The 15665-nt window shown below is 34.3% G+C and overlaps 3 protein-coding genes and 1 non-coding gene across 4 annotated transcripts; 2 read left to right on the plus strand and 2 right to left on the minus strand.

Annotated features, from left to right (window-relative positions):
- Window positions 1–633: 633 nt before the first annotated feature.
- On the plus strand, window positions 634–797 carry LOC120341711 (U1 spliceosomal RNA). The gene has a single exon (XR_005569432.2). It is a non-coding gene; the product is annotated as a U1 spliceosomal RNA (small nuclear RNA).
- A 2005-nt stretch (window positions 798–2802) lies between these two features.
- Window positions 2803–6128, plus strand: LOC120340601 (mitochondrial calcium uniporter regulator 1-like). Its single transcript, XM_039408900.2, has 7 exons — window positions 2803–3080; window positions 3595–3777; window positions 4486–4589; window positions 4923–5066; window positions 5166–5291; window positions 5540–5654; window positions 5727–6128. The coding sequence occupies exons 1-7, from the start codon at window positions 2927–2929 to the stop codon at window positions 5780–5782; spliced, it is 882 nt and encodes a 293-aa protein (XP_039264834.1). The 5' UTR covers window positions 2803–2926; the 3' UTR covers window positions 5783–6128.
- LOC120340600 (ribosome assembly protein METTL17, mitochondrial-like) lies at window positions 5139–11788 on the minus strand. Its single transcript, XM_039408899.2, has 13 exons — window positions 11446–11788; window positions 10423–10566; window positions 9702–9792; window positions 9192–9273; window positions 8671–8744; window positions 8033–8192; window positions 7541–7648; window positions 6983–7051; window positions 6837–6911; window positions 6454–6537; window positions 6227–6296; window positions 5981–6104; window positions 5139–5901 (listed from the first exon to the last, which is right to left on the minus strand). The coding sequence occupies exons 1-13, from the start codon at window positions 11786–11788 to the stop codon at window positions 5799–5801; spliced, it is 1527 nt and encodes a 508-aa protein (XP_039264833.2). The 3' UTR covers window positions 5139–5798.
- A 61-nt stretch (window positions 11789–11849) lies between these two features.
- Window positions 11850–15244, minus strand: LOC120340599 (Golgi SNAP receptor complex member 2-like). The gene has a single exon (XM_039408898.2). The coding sequence runs from the start codon at window positions 15202–15204 to the stop codon at window positions 14566–14568; it is 639 nt and encodes a 212-aa protein (XP_039264832.1). The 5' UTR covers window positions 15205–15244; the 3' UTR covers window positions 11850–14565.
- Between the last annotated feature and the right edge of the window lie 421 nt (window positions 15245–15665).

Below are 15665 nucleotides of genomic sequence, written 5' to 3' on the forward strand. Positions count from 1 at the left end.
AACTATATCTATGATGAACTATGATTTCATAACATCCCTCGATAGTTTTTTTTTTTTTTTTGAGCACGAAATGCCAGCATAGGTTTACACATATTCATCTAGAAACAATTTGTTCGTTTGTTTGTTTACATGCTGTCTCACACATCGCACACACACACACGCTATTCAGTTCACTATTTTGTTTGTAAATATTTGCCCATAATTTGATTAGACGCCTGAATATTGACCAACCGTTTATATTCATGTTTATTTGTTTATGTTTGTTGTAATTTGTTTACTTCTTACTTCGGTGAGTGAACACGTTTAATACGTTATAAACTTATTTTTAGGTTCTGTTCACTTTTCAGATGCTTCGCCATTCTCTTTTTTATGTATTGTTCTATTTTTTGCGAATGAATCGAAATAAAATCTATCTATCTATTTTTATATTGACACAACAGAACATCGCGACAAGCTTACCCGAATGAAAGCGCGGCTGGTGAGAGAACGGCCGTGAGGGTAAGCGAGAGAGTCTCTGGAGCGAGATAAAAGAAGAAATTTAATTTTGCGCGCGTTGATTGATTTTTCGTGTTTCGCACCACAACGATTAGCATAAACGCTCGCTCCATCATCTACGAACTCGCTTGACAAATCATACTTACCTGACAAGGCAGTTAACCGCGATCACGCAGGCGGTTCTGCCTAGGCGAGGCTTGGCCATTGCACTTGGGCCAGGTTGACCCTAGCGATTATCCCAAATGTGGATAACTCGGTCGTGTAATTTCTGTTAGTGGGGACTGCGTTCGCGCTATCCCCTTCCAATCATAAATACAATTAAACTGTTGCTAGAGCTTCCATAGCTGTAGTCTATCACCGAGAAGTTTCGGAATTTTAATCGAATAGTGATTTAATTAATTAGAATATTGAAGTAGTTTTTCAATCATAAAGTGAAAGTTGCACTTCACACAACACCCTTGGCCTGAAAATGAAGTTTCACGTCGCTTTGATTACGCCACAAAATATCATATTACAAACAAATACGCGAAATTCAGAAAAAAGATGGAAGGCAAACCTATAATAGATATATTTGAATACACACATTACAAACTACGCAGTTTCAAAACATCAACGGATTTTTTGAAATGTCTCCAGAATGCAGACTAACCACCAGATCCAAAACAGCAACGCGGTGTCATTATCAGGGTTTGGTTTGCAATGAAGCAGCAGTAGCTATTAAAAATTCGATGCCACTTCGATATGCGTTTTATCTCATAAAGACATTCTATTCTCATAGAATTCAGTTTCTAACACTCTGTCACATCCTAAATTCACTGAGATCACACAATCGATGAGATAGCTTACCAAATTATCGCCGATGTTTTTTTTATTTATTGTGACTTCGTTGACAAATTTTCATTAGGTGACACTGATTTTTATTCCCGCAATAGGCTTCATAATGAATACATCGATCCGAGAGCTGCAGTTCGTGAACCTTTTTTTTTCTACGATACACTTCCATTTTTGAAATGATCATTCGCCGTGCGCATTTAACCATTTATAATATGTTGCGAGCTGTTATAACTCATAAGTCAGTAGCTGCAAACTTACCGGTAATAATCGTTGCGATAATTCGTGACACATTCAGTGATGACGCGTTCGTAATGTAAAGGTCGTTATTATAATTCTATCTTTACCGGTATTTTTCCACAACAGGTTTCAATCGAAATTGTAGATATCGGGAAGTACTATTGCAGTACTGTGGTTGTTATAAGTATAAGTTTATTTCGACTCCATAATCAGCAATAGACGATAAAAAAATAGATAAAAACAAAAGTAAAAGTAACTGATTATAGAATCGGGAAAGCGAACAAAACCTAGAGTAAGGTTTGAAACGTACAGATTTTAGATGGAAAGGTATTGATAAAAGAAGTAGTACGTGTTCGCTCACCCACCCTTGTTTGGGTCTAGTATAGTACCAAAAGTACTTCCGGTGGTCGTAGCATAACGAATTTTGCATATGTCATTACTAACTCCCACCTGACTATGTCATCCAAAAATTACGTCACTACGACGTCACAGAGCCTGCCAATCTACCATCGTCCGAAATGGCATATGCGCCGGCGATACCGTACTCACTAACGCCAGCGGTCTCTCTCATATGGAGATCGATGCGACGAGAAACGAGAGAATAGCTTGCTCGATTTCGGGTGATCGTCTGCGCGTTTTGGACGACCATCCGTACACTTTGGAGGTATTTATTATGCCACTGTGGCGTCGTAGTGACGTATTTTTTTGGTGACATAGTCAGGTGGGGGTCAGTAATGACATATGCAAAAATTGTTGAGCCAGGCCAACTAGAAGTGCATGCGGTACTAAACTTTACCAGACCCAATTCACCGTACCTTTGCGCATTATTAACATATATGATCACAGATGATTTCATGATTTAATAATCTGAGCCTATGCCAAACGTGCTAATTACAGTCGAGTATTTGTATTTGGTAAAATCATTTTACATAATAGTAATAGTAACCTAATACAGAAAAGCTTCGTTCAATTAAAACAGACATCTGAGATGTCTGTTGAATAACAGTGGAATAACAATAAGGATTTATTTTTGAAATTGGCGTTAATTTAACAATTTCATATTTCTGTAACTTTACAGCTTTAATCCAAATAAATGTCATAGAAATAAGTGAATTTTTTGACCTTCCAAGATTTTTCAGAACCCAAATTACCAGACGATAAAATTGCCAGCTCTGTATTGACAGATTGATGTTATCTATTCTACATAGACTACTTTATAATCATGTGCAAATTAATATGTTCCATCTGCAGATTCATAGAGTCAGGATAATTACTGAATTATTAGATTACTAGTATAGAGTAATTAAATAGCCTACTGTACTAATTGTTTCTATAATCTGTCTTAAAATTCATCATAAATATGGCTAAAGGAATACTTAAAAAAGTGGCTCAAAGACTCATTACAAGTCATTATCGCAAATATCCTAAATCTCGATTAAACTCATCTTTGTCATCAACTGGTCAACAAGGATTTCCTGACCAGAGTGGGTTTCAAACAGCTGCTGTCAGCACAAGTAAGAACTTGGTTTAATTTTAGGAACCTTATGTATTTCATGCATATGTTTTGCAATGATTCTATAACAATCGTTTATATTCTATCTCCACGATCACATATTATTGAGAGTTATTTTACATGAATTTATTATTTCAAATCTTTAGGTTATTTGATAGAAAAACCAAGAATGAATCTTATATAAAAATAAATTTTTAATTTCCATTTTATTGAAATACTTTGATGAGAAAACCTGCGTAAATACCATTTATTACTTCGAATTTTTTTTTTAAATTTCAACATTCACCCTTTTGTCTTGAAATTCTCGATTTGTAATGACAATGTTAATTTAAAATAAGAATTAGATTTGTGATATGGTTTATCCTTTTATTTCAAAACTGATAGAAACCCACTGAACAGAAACCCACTTTTTTATTGAAGATCAGGGGGCCAAAGTGGAAACCACCATCTTAGTTGAGAAGCTTTTCATAATAAGGTTGAAACTAAAAGCTATCAATATTTATAAATCGTTTCAGATCAATCATTATGGATGAAACCATCAGAATTAAATTTACTCAAAGACCCAGTAGTGATTGATGAATTGAAAGATGCCGAAGATATTGAGAAGGAATTGTTGTCTGATAATATCGACAGTCAATTACCACGAGTTAATCTAAAGATTGATACTCATGCTTTAATTAAAGCATTAATGGAAAGTGGTAAGAATTTATAACAATCATAAGGACTATGAAAATTATATATCGATGTTCTTATAGCACAGTGGTTTGATTGGCCCGGTGACCGTAGATTTGAACCCATGCGTATATCCACGGGTTCAATCTATATGCGGGTGCTAAAACCCATGGGTTAGGGTTAGTATGGGTTTAACTATCCGTGAAACAAAAAAAATTCCATAGGTGCAATAGCATACAGGTGCAATTGTCATGGGTTCAAATGTAATGGAACCGATTGGCCCACATAATGATTTAATATGGCCATCGAAAGCAAGTGTGTTTATTTTCTGTTTGCGTTTTAAGACACCACTAATTGTTATGTCATTATCACAGCTTTAAGTATGTGTATATTCGTAACAATTCAATTATGCCTGTCCCGTGAATATCCGCCCGCTCCTAATTTGAACCCCCCCCCCCGGTCAATCAACTTCGGGAACCACTTGGTCATCATAATCGTAACATTATCATTGTGTAGGTATATGCCCTGCTAGTCAGGATAAATTGATGCTTTTACAACCACTTGGCCACCACACACAAAGTTAAGTTCAATTCTCTCATTCACAATTTATTCATAACAATAGAAAAGTATTAAAGTTCATTTTGAAAATATAACTGAATGGCTGGCATCAATTCAATAGATTTCAAACAAGTCAGGTTCAAAATACCATTAGTAATTTCATAATCTATGTTTAGGTTTCACTATGCAACAAGCCGAAGCATTGACTATGTCTATGGTACAAATTGTGGGAGGGAATTCTGATACTCTGCAATCTTCAATGGTGTCAAAATCACAAGCGGTATGTTTAATCATCCTGTCGGTCCAATGGGTATATAAAGGGTAATGACAGGGATATTCAAAGTTCACCCATTCACTGACGTTCCAATGATGATTGATGTGCTTTGACATCATAATTAATATTGTACTAATAGTCATTTCCTCTATCATATCGCTAAGAAATGTTTTAAAGTTTTTGGGCACAACACTGTATGGTAGTTAATTGGGGTGAACTTGTAATATATTGAGAAACATTAAGCATTGATTTATTTCTAGTCGAATAAATGACCGAAGTTAAATTTTAGACAATGTGCCAGAAGCCATATTTCATAATTACGTATTGCTTCTATTTTAGCAACTCACGATACAAAAATTTGCCAGTCAACTTGCAATACTTAGACGAGATATGATGATTATGGAGAAAACTGATTTCACAGAATTGGTCACCAAAATTGAAAGAATAACTTCTGAACTAGAGCAATTGCGACGAACAACTAAGGTTAGTTTGTGAAATTTTTCTTCAAACCTAGCTTTATTATTTCGTCCATCTCCAGATACTCTTTGTCAGATATAATACATTCGTTTGCTTTATTTACAGGATGAGATAACGAAGATTAGCAGTGATCTCACGCTTGACTTCAATCTTGAGAAAGGAAAAGTGAAGGACATGCATCTTGATCATCTTAGAGCGGTTGAAGATAAACATGCGAAGATATTTGAAAAGGTGAAAAAGTAACCCATGTCCACCATTTTGCTCAGGTGTAATAAATAAAATTGGGTAGGCCGTAGTCCATACTGAACCAGATTATGTCCGATATCAGTGGCTGTCATACCTGGCTGACTTAGTTGTATAAAATAGGCAAAAAAGGCATGACAATTAGTTCACCCATGATTCATTCATTGTGCTCACGAAACACCGCTGTATGGCTTAACAATGTCTAAATTTAAATTGATTATCCATCTCTATTTCAGATCAACAACATTGAAAAAGAGTTACAAAACGTAAGAAGTTATATAAACACAGAGAACGCATCACTGCAGACATTATTTGAACGATACAAATCAGATTCAGTCAAAGTTGCGTTCGGTGAGTCATTGGCGCTTCCGATGTAAAGTATTGTTACCACTACACTTATATAACTAATTTCTCTCATTGCAGGAGCCATTGCAACCTGTATGACAATAGTTCTTGGATTCTACAGAATTTGGTCATGATGTCTTGATGTCTTCTTCATTCACCTTCATCTTCTATGGAATTATGATTATATTTGTTTGGTTTTTGGTAGGGCAATCTGTCTCCTGCAACTGAATTTTTCACGATTCGTCTGATGTCACTAGATTATAATGGTGGTGTGTAATAATAAAAATTCAAACAAATATTACGTGTATGAATATACAATACCAAAAATGTACCTGCCATATTTATCCTTATTTAAATATAAATGTTCGATTTGGCCTTCATGAGTGCAAAGATGACACCACATCTTCTTCAAACTACCTTGAGGATTAGTTATTACCCTCGGCCATTCTGGATTCTCTGTGAAACAGATTACTTAATGACGAAGGTCTGGCGCACTTAGTTTTTCTCTATTAATTATATACTGGGTCTAGCTGATTGATAAGGGCATTAAAGAGACTTTGATAATATAAACAACTTACGTGGTTTCTTTTTCGATAAAACTATGTAGGTGAATGTTTCTTGAACTGCACCTTCTTTACCGTGGAATTTCTGTTTTAAATTGAAAATTTCGAAATCATGTTATTAATTTTGTTTATAAACCCTGATGGTTGAATGCAATGTATTATTATTTCTGTGCAAACTAGCTCAATGCAAATCACATAACTTGGACTGCGTTAGTTAGAAATGTAGTGAATAAATTTCTTACCTTTGCATACAGTGGCGGAATATATGATTGTGTGAAATTGCATGGATTGCCTTGAAACTTGGGACATGGTTTGCTGTGTGGACACTGTGAAACACAAAACTCGTTCTTATTTTGTTTGTATTGCATGAAAGCGCTTATGGTGATTCCATTATTTACCTTTGTAGGCTATTTAATCAAATATTGTGATCAATAATGCTTGCTTCAGACTTAATTTAGACTACCTGTTTAACACAATTTACTAGGAAGAAGTGTACTGATACCAAATTCGAACTTTTGGGGTCTGAGCAATTTTTCTATCCTTGTGTTGTTCATTTTGTTATAAAATTGTGAGTACCTTTTTTAAGAAATATATCATATCAATGTCTTCAATAATAAATACTAACCGGAGCAAAAATGTGTCCTTTGTTAATTTTACTGTTTGATCTTCGTTTTTTACTCAAATCGGCGCCTTCTATACCCTGCAAGAGAAACCTTGTTAAGATTTTCTTTCGAAGAACCGGAGACTTGAAATTTATCAAAAGTCACTTACATGAGCTATTAAGTTTCTTGCCTCCATAATCATATGATATCCTGGCCTATTACCTTGTTCAATGATTACCTGAAAGAATGTCATGTTTTAGTTTGTTCAATGAAAGAATTGCCCCCTCAATAATACAGAACAGTTTATTTCTGCAAGTAAACATTTGTAAGATGAAGTTACCTCTGATTTGGTTTAGCCTACTCAAAATATTTCCAGGAAAGTGAAGAATAAAGATGTATATTTCAGAATTATCTAATCTAGCAAGGGCCAACAAAAGGTTCATGAGCTGTACGTGGATCATCAAATCGACTCGACAAATCAAGGTCATTATATGAACAAAAGAGATTACTTCAATTGTGAGTTTGGTTCTAAAGTGACATATCGATTTTAATAAACATTTTTTACAGAGCGCACCATATCACAGTGATTTTTGAAAAGGATTGTTCAGTAGAGGCCACATAGCACTAAAAAGATATGGAACCAGTAAATAATCAACTTGAGCACTCATAAAAATTTGTCAAAATCTAGAACAAAGATGGGTAGATTTTCATATGTCGTGCTTATTACCAAATACTTGTTGGTCTTCTCCCACAGGATTTTTAAAGTTGTCAGTCTTTCTTTTTCTGAAGGTAATTCACTCAATGTGTATGCGGCTACTACTATGTCATAGGTATGCTGAAGGAGAATAAAAATCATTTGACGATTTAAGGTTATTACCATTGAAATACTTTTGAAAAGCATTATGAATAGAGTCTAATTCGATAGAAAATAGAATATACATTGTCTTTTGAAACAATCCAAGGATAACAAATATTTCTATAAATAGGGAGCAAACAATAACGTGCACTCCCTACTATGTTTACCAGGTTAAGGTTAGGCCATAATTTAATTCCGATTTTCCCTATTTTTTAGTTCTGTTACGAGTTTGGGGACTGTTTGTTAGTAAAGTAGACAAACAAAGTTAGTCACCTCCATATTGGTACACATACTTCTGGAGCGCCCAAAAATGTATTTCAACTATATAACAATATAAAACACAAAAAGATTGGGCATTTTCACCTTATACGATAAAGGCAACATTGGCCTGATATAAATGCCTGATAGTTCAGCATCATCTCCACCACCAGAGAGTAGAAACTGTGAAGTTTGGTTCATACATTGAGACCAGTCAACGCACATGAAATCTTCAATATCTTTACCGAACACAGAGTTGGCTGCCCTGCAAAATACAATGATATGGTGACTCATTCAGGGTATATTTACTTTGGTAATCCGTGGCAAACTGGAAACTCCAAACATTTATCCTGGAAGAGTGGAAAGCCTATAAGATGGTTCAATCATATGAAGAACCATGGGAGCTCTTCCAGTTCCATTGAATGGGAAGTATAGAAATAGTTCACCATTTGTTTGTTTCAGATGTATGGACTTTTGATATTAGAGGAAGGAGTCTCGCATATAATTCTCCCCATGAGATGCGAACCCCCACATTGTCATCCTCTCTAGTCCTAGCACAATCACTGAGCCTCTATCATAGCCATAGAGGTTTGTTTAGAAAATACCTGCTATACAAGTGAATTAGTCTGTCCGTTTTGGCATGGTATAGCAACACATCTGTCTGTGTGTGTCTAGAAATCCCTTTCGGAGAAAGAACCTGTCCCTATATGTAAAAGTGATGGAAAAAAGTTGCCTAGACTTACCAGACAGCAGTTCCAGTGCCAGAACCATAATCTAACATGGATTTTGGACGAAAAATTCTATCCCTTCTTTTAATCTAAAATAAAAAAAAAAAATTTTCAAACGTATTGTGTATAGATTTTAGGACAATTTAAAGTTCAATTTTTAAAAATAATAATCTAAACCTAATTCCTAAAAATACCATATGCTGTGATTAGTATACTTTCTGAATCAATTTAAAAGCAATTTGTTTGTAACTTCACATCTTTTGTTCTGAGTGCAGTGAAGGAGCAATAGTACATAGAAGCTTGAAAACCACTGGGCTAAATGATAAGACCATCATATCTTAATCCAGAAAACTACGAGTATTCATTATTTTTTTATTAGCTATAATCAGAAAAATATGAACTCAACATTGTTAATCATGTTAAATCTTGAATATATGCTTTGATCAGATCACAACTGGCATGGCATTGTAGAAATTCCTCCATTAATGCAAACGGAATGTTCTTACTAGTAAAAAGTATAACAATTTTGTGTTCACCTCAATAAGTACTCTTACAGTGGCCGCATATGCAGCTGGTGCTCGTCCTATAAGATAGGCGACGCAATTCAGTCTGTCATATCTGAAATATAGAGTTTACATAAGTTAGTTGCAAAGTATACAACATTTTAAATAGGATGTCCTGTTAAAAGATCATTAATAGAGACGGGCAGATACATAGACACAATGTGTTACTTGAAGCTCTCCTACGGCATGTATTGAATCTTTTTATTTAACATCTTTATACTAAGTATTTTGTCCAGAAAAAGCCTCTGCGTAGGATAGTTTGAGAGTACCTGGATCTTTTTGGTTCGGCATTACCTCACTTTGGGTGAGATTCTCTACACAATTTATTTCATACTGCTCCATTGTGGGCATGAGGTAATTGGGATGTGCCGCATATTCAGGCAGGAGATCAATTCAAATTAGAAAGAATAATAATAATCTTAACCATTATTGTGCTATTATAAATACCAATTATCTTTATTTTTTCGGAATGATGATACATACACAATTTGTCTCCATAGACTCATCCTGAATCTTTTCTTCTCTATATCTATTTTCTCTTCTGCTGTCATTTCATAATTTAGATTTAATATATCTGCAAAAAATTGAATAATATACGAGCATCAAGCTTTGATTATCTTTGTTTTACATATCAGTGTTAATATGAAGAAGCTACTGATGATGTTGGTGTTTTGAAAGATTAGATGTAGCGAATGCTTGAACAATAATAGCTATATCATTAGAGATAATCTAGTTACAAAACTATGGATGAAAATATTCACAACTTTGGACCAGACATTACAAACACCCCATAATGTAATTAAAATGTCCTTCCGTGGAACATAAAATCAAATATTTGCTCGTCATTTTTATACGATGGCTTTCGATTCACACACGGCCCTGTATAATCATTCACTGATATTTAAGAATATGTATGGTAGAGGCGGCCAAGCACGATAACTTTTTTGCATTGCCTGCACAATTTGTTTACACCTACGATGCCAACTGCTTTTATTTCTAGGCCCTTGCAACTGTCTATGATCAAAATCTATTTTATTGGGATGCCACTTTTTGAGCCAAAGTAGGTTTCAAAGAAATAATTCATATACGACTAATTTGCTAATTTCTTTCACCCATTCTTGCAATAATATTACTAAAAATACCATAAAAACGAACTGAACAAAAATAATATTCAGGTATCAAAATAGATATGTAAAAAATATACCTTGCTTTGTTAGTGTCCAATTCTTGTTGGATTTTTTATTCGAATGTTTATCCAATCCTACAGGTAATGGTCGATATTGAAGAACATCGCATAACTTTTTGCAAAGTTCAAACACTTTCTTTTGCGGTTCCAAGTTGTAAAATTCTAAAAAATAAATGAGCTCGAAACAATCATACGAGTTTAGATAATTTGAATTCACAGAGATGGACAAAAACTCTTAAATGTTGGAGTGTTAAATATTTGCTCGGTAATAACTGTGTGCACTGTATAATCAGTCAAGATTATGAGTCCTTACACTCCAAACAAGGCCCTGTACAAGAACCCCTGTTGTCTAACAATATGTTAGAAGCTTCCATTTCATAACGACCCGAATTTTTTCCGTTGGGCATTATCTACACAATTTTGGGTACTCCCGTAGTATGTGCACAAGGTAAGGGTTAGGATATTATTTCAGATACAAATACTACGGGAATCACCTAGCTAGTCCCCAAACTCATAAAAAAATAAAATAGGGAAAATTGAAATAAAATTATGTCCTAACCCTAACTTGGTACACATACTACGTTCCAGTGTCTGCCATCTTGGTTCACATACCTACTTCGGGAGTACCTAATTTTAATACCCCCCCAGGTCATAAAAATCGGATTTGAACCAAAGATGTGCAACCTGTGATATCGACATTGTTAAGTCTAATGCTTTGACCACTATCTAGCACTGTAGAATCATGAACAAGGTCATTAATTAAAAATCCTCTGATTTGGAATTTTGGACTTTTAATGACCATAATTAAGACAAAATTTTCGAGTCAGAAACTCACAAGTTGACTTGATATTCTTAATAGGCAATTAATGAAGGCTTGCGTACACAAAGGATTTTGTTACCAAAATGTGATTTTCCAATAGTTACAGAATTGGCGTCAAATTTTTTTGGGGGTTTTGTGTAAATTTTTTTACATACCTGAGGGGATGGGGCAGATACAAAGGTAACCAATCTAATACAATGTTTGACAAATACTTCTTTTACCTTTCAAATATGCATTAGCAGACTCAACAAAATTATTCGGAAGTCGGACTATCCCCACTCTACATCTCCCAGGATGATAACGCATTCCGCCTTTCCACCACGGAGTCCAGTTCGAATCAAGTACGAATTCTTTAGAAGGGGAAAAAGAAACATCAGATTCGGTATTATTAAAAGTACTCGAATCAGCGTCTACATAGGGTTCATTATCAGGATTGCACTCGGGAGTAGACTGAGGTTTGAGAGAGGACTCAGACTGAGGATAACTTTGTGAGTAATATTTTGAAGCACTCAGCATCTTGCTATGTAAAAAACATCTTGCTCTTATCACAGAACTCAGTGCCATTGGATTTATTATTTACCTAGTGTATCTTCACTGTATATAGCACAAAAAATAGAAGTCAACATGTTGTTAAGTTTTCAATTTTATTTCAAAAATAATATGTACAATTAAATTTCTAGACGCATCAAAGAGAAAAACACCAAATACGATTAACACATATAAATAAGCAGCAGGTATATATATACATATAAAGATATTTTCAACCAGATTTAATTCAAGTATATTTTAAAAGAAGGAAATCATGTAATCAAATAGTACATACATTTAGAAACAAGCTATCTTTTACTGCGATTGTGGGCACGATGGCCCAGCAGCTCAAGCCTTAGACTCTGCTGTGTTGGCATGGCAAATTCAAATCCCATATGAACCCCTCCAACCCAGGGCGTAATTTATTGAGTAGGCAAGGCCGAACTGAAAAAAATCAAGTCATTCATAGTAGCTCCCTATATATTGTTAAATATCAGTGGATATTTGGGCGTTCCGGAAATATGTGTACCAAGATGACGCAAACTGAACCCTGACCTGGTACACATACTATGTTCAGGTTGTGCGCCATCTTGGTACGGATACTTCGGGAGCTCCGATATTTGTACAGGACCTTGTTCAATGAAAGAGAGTCGTGGATACGCATTGAATAAAAAAAATGACCCTTACCTGAAAAAATGTTTTTGGTCCATTCTATTATAAAGATATAGAGTTATATTTTATCATGTAACTGGATGAAAGTTTAACATTCATAACATAATTACGTTTGAGAAAATATTGATTAAAAATACAGATTTTGGTCAAAATTAGAAATAGCTGTTGTGAATTCGCTTTGTGTTCTCCTGTTAAAATTATATAACCTGTCATAGAAAACCATTTGTTGAATAGAAAAATGGCCCAATTATTACATTTCACTCAATCTTTGCTGCTTTCTAAAGCTGCTGATGAAGTCGCATGTTAAGAAGGAAAAGAATAAACCTTAAATTGTTATATCTGTATATCATATATAGCCGGTTCCAACTTTGATTTACACAAGAAAGCTTAAACAAAAAAAGAAACAAATAGTACTTTAGGTAGCCCATAACAAACAAAGGGTTCAATGGATTCAGTAAAAGAGCATTTTTTCATGTGCCATGTGCTGCACAAAGATTATACAAGTGAAACAGTTTTTTCTTGCAGTCGATGTGAAATAGAGGAAAAAACAAACGAGAATTTCGGTCTTAGACCGAAGACTTATCGATCGAAAGTTAGGGGATCCCCCAAAACAGCACTCTTACTCCATAGTGACACCTTGTGTCCCATCACTAATTAATAACTCGCTGATTATACGACATAATTCGCCCAAAATCAATAGACTTCTGGTCCGAAATAAGATGAATGCACATGCAAAACCTGGAGCAGATTCAATCTCGCTTTCGTGAGATATCGCGTGCATCTAACAGACAGACAGACAAATACCTATCAACATACTTACCGATTAAAATCGATAAGTAACAATGTATCACTTGTAAAGAATACATAAAGATGTTTAAAAAAAAAGGTCAACCAAAAATTCCCTATAGTTGATAATTCTACAAAAAATCACCCAACTAACAGTTGGTTAGAGAGAACATTAAAGTTGAAAAATAAATAATGTTGGAAAAAACAAGGAGAATGTGATCTCATTCCGTTTTCTGTCCATATCTTTATCCTGATGTATTGTAAGTTGATAAATAGTGACAACTGACAATATTTATAATAACACGACACCAGGGTTGAGAAAAACAAATCAAATACATTTAAAATTAGTTACTGGGCAAGGTGCGGACCTATCTTGTTGTTGAGAAAAAAAGACTTTTCGCTAATGGATTTCAAATTTTCAGTTCTTGAAGATGGGAAGGGCCACTATTTATTCAAAAAAATTGCTGTTTTATTTTAACACTTTTCATTCAATCGTGCTTGGCCGCCTCTATCAGGCTTGTCTGCCATTTATTTCAGCGAACTCAGTTCTTTCAGCCTTACAGTACCTATACCTATGGATATAGCAAATCTGTGATTAGATAACTATTTAAAATGATTTCATTTCAAAACTCAGTATTTCCAGCAACAAACTTAAAAAAATAGGTTTCACTCAATCATTAACAAAATTTGGAAATTGAACAAACTGATGAATTTTTCAGATTTGTAGTTCGATATTTATAAAAAAAAATAGGTTTCACTCAATCATTAACAAAATTTGGAAATTGATCAAACTGATGAAATTTTCAGATTTGTTCGATTTCAAAGTTGATATAATAAAGTATATTGTAGTATTCCTTGTAAAACAGCTAAATTTTTTCAGAAAGTAAGCCCAGTATAACTATAAACCAAATGACATCCAAAGATAAATTTCAACAAATGCATTCAAAAATTGATATCCAATGTCTCAAGGTGTAAAGTTGGTAAGCAATGCTAAAAATGAGATTTATGTTCTTCCAAACGTAGTAAATGTAACCCAACATAAAATAAATGTGCTAATCATGCGCATGGGGCTCAGCTTGCCTTGCATTGAGAAAAAGTAAAACAAACCATATCAACTCAAAAAATGAATATTTCAGTATGCACTATAATATATATATATAAGAATTAAATATCAAAAATTTCACCGGGATACAAGCGTATCAAGTTTTTAGTAAGTTTGGCTATCAAAAATTAAGTAGCCTATATATACACATATATATCATTCATGGTAATTAATATTGCACGACCCAGACTTTGTGGGATGGCATCAATCGTTCTCCTTGTGAATAAGCGTTATCCACCAACAGATAAAAAAATTAAGCAAAATATTTCCAAATGAGAAACATGAAAATTGTTGTAAGTATCATTCCACCGAAGAGAACAAATTTATCCTGAGTCGTTCGTTTTTCAATCAAACGCATGACAGTGTTCGACATTCCGAGAGTGTTGGCAATATTTAGCATTTTGGTTTTGATTCCTTTTAAAGATCCACGCTGGTTTCGTAAATTTTCTATCACGCTACTGCCATGACTTATGAGATCATCCATTCCCTTATGAGCACCTTGTAATTTATGATGGTGATTTAAGCTGGCATCCATCTGTATTGAAGTATCGGCGTCATTCGTAGTAAATTTAGTTTCCATTAATAATTCTCTTTCTCTTTGCTGCTGATTTCTCACATATCTTCTATGTTGAAAATTACGCAAAGCAGATTGTAAATGTTGACAATCATATTTGACTTGATCGACCTTTAACCTCGCATTTTGCCGCCTCGTCGGATGTTCTTTGTTTACCAAAATATCCAGCCTGTCACAATTACCAACAATTTGATCGATGCGAGCTTGTAATTCATTTTCAATGACGTGGATGTCTTCATCTCGTGCCGTTTCTAATCGTCCCATATTTTGTTGGATCTCATGAACCATTTTATTGGTTTGATGATATAGATTCTCCATCTTAAACAAATATAAAATAAATATAGGAGCTAAAATACTGGAAACAGAAAAAGATTTCATATATCAGTATATAGGCAAGTCAATAAGGCAAATAAACATTTTTCCATTTCTCAAATTTCTAAATTCACTGATTGTGGTGATGTCTTTTGGGTCTGATACAAAAATAATTCGGCGATTCAACATGTTGATTCAGCTTAGTGAAAACTAGAACAACTCCTTATTACAGTATTATATTGTAAAGCAAAAAAATGTGATATGAAATTTTCATGTTTTTGAAAAAAAGGGTGATCTGGCGGAATGAAATTCAGCGTTAAATTAAATCATACCCATCCAATTTTAAACTAAGCAGGTCGTGCAAAATAGGATATCAATAGCCTTCCGTACAAGACAAACTTATCTTTAAAAACTCAAAATTTGGGCTGTATATTTTACATTACATTTTTGTTTTGCGTTATTTACGC

The sequence above is a fragment of the Styela clava genome, chromosome 14 (assembly GCF_964204865.1).
Source record: "Styela clava chromosome 14, kaStyClav1.hap1.2, whole genome shotgun sequence".
Taxonomy (NCBI): Eukaryota; Metazoa; Chordata; class Ascidiacea; order Stolidobranchia; family Styelidae; genus Styela; species Styela clava.

Bases quoted from the DNA above. Each gene is read 5' to 3' on its own strand.
- LOC120340601 (XM_039408900.2), top strand. From the start codon at position 2,927: ATGGCTAAAGGAATACTTAAAAAAGTGGCTCAAAGACTCATTACAAGT. The intron at 3,081-3,594 runs GTAAGAACTTGG...AAATCGTTTCAG, and splicing joins AACAGCTGCTGTCAGCACAA to ATCAATCATTATGGATGAAA. The intron at 4,590-4,922 runs GTATGTTTAATC...CTTCTATTTTAG, and splicing joins TGGTGTCAAAATCACAAGCG to CAACTCACGATACAAAAATT.
- LOC120340600 (XM_039408899.2), bottom strand. From the start codon at position 11,788: ATGGCACTGAGTTCTGTGATAAGAGCAAGATGTTTTTTACATAGCAAG. The intron at 7,649-8,032 runs GTGAAAATGCCC...ATTCTCCTTCAG, and splicing joins TGTTGCCTTTATCGTATAAG to CATACCTATGACATAGTAGT. The intron at 6,912-6,982 runs GTAAGTGACTTT...TTTCTCTTGCAG, and splicing joins CAAGAAACTTAATAGCTCAT to GGTATAGAAGGCGCCGATTT.
- LOC120340599 (XM_039408898.2), bottom strand. From the start codon at position 15,204: ATGGAGAATCTATATCATCAAACCAATAAAATGGTTCATGAGATCCAA.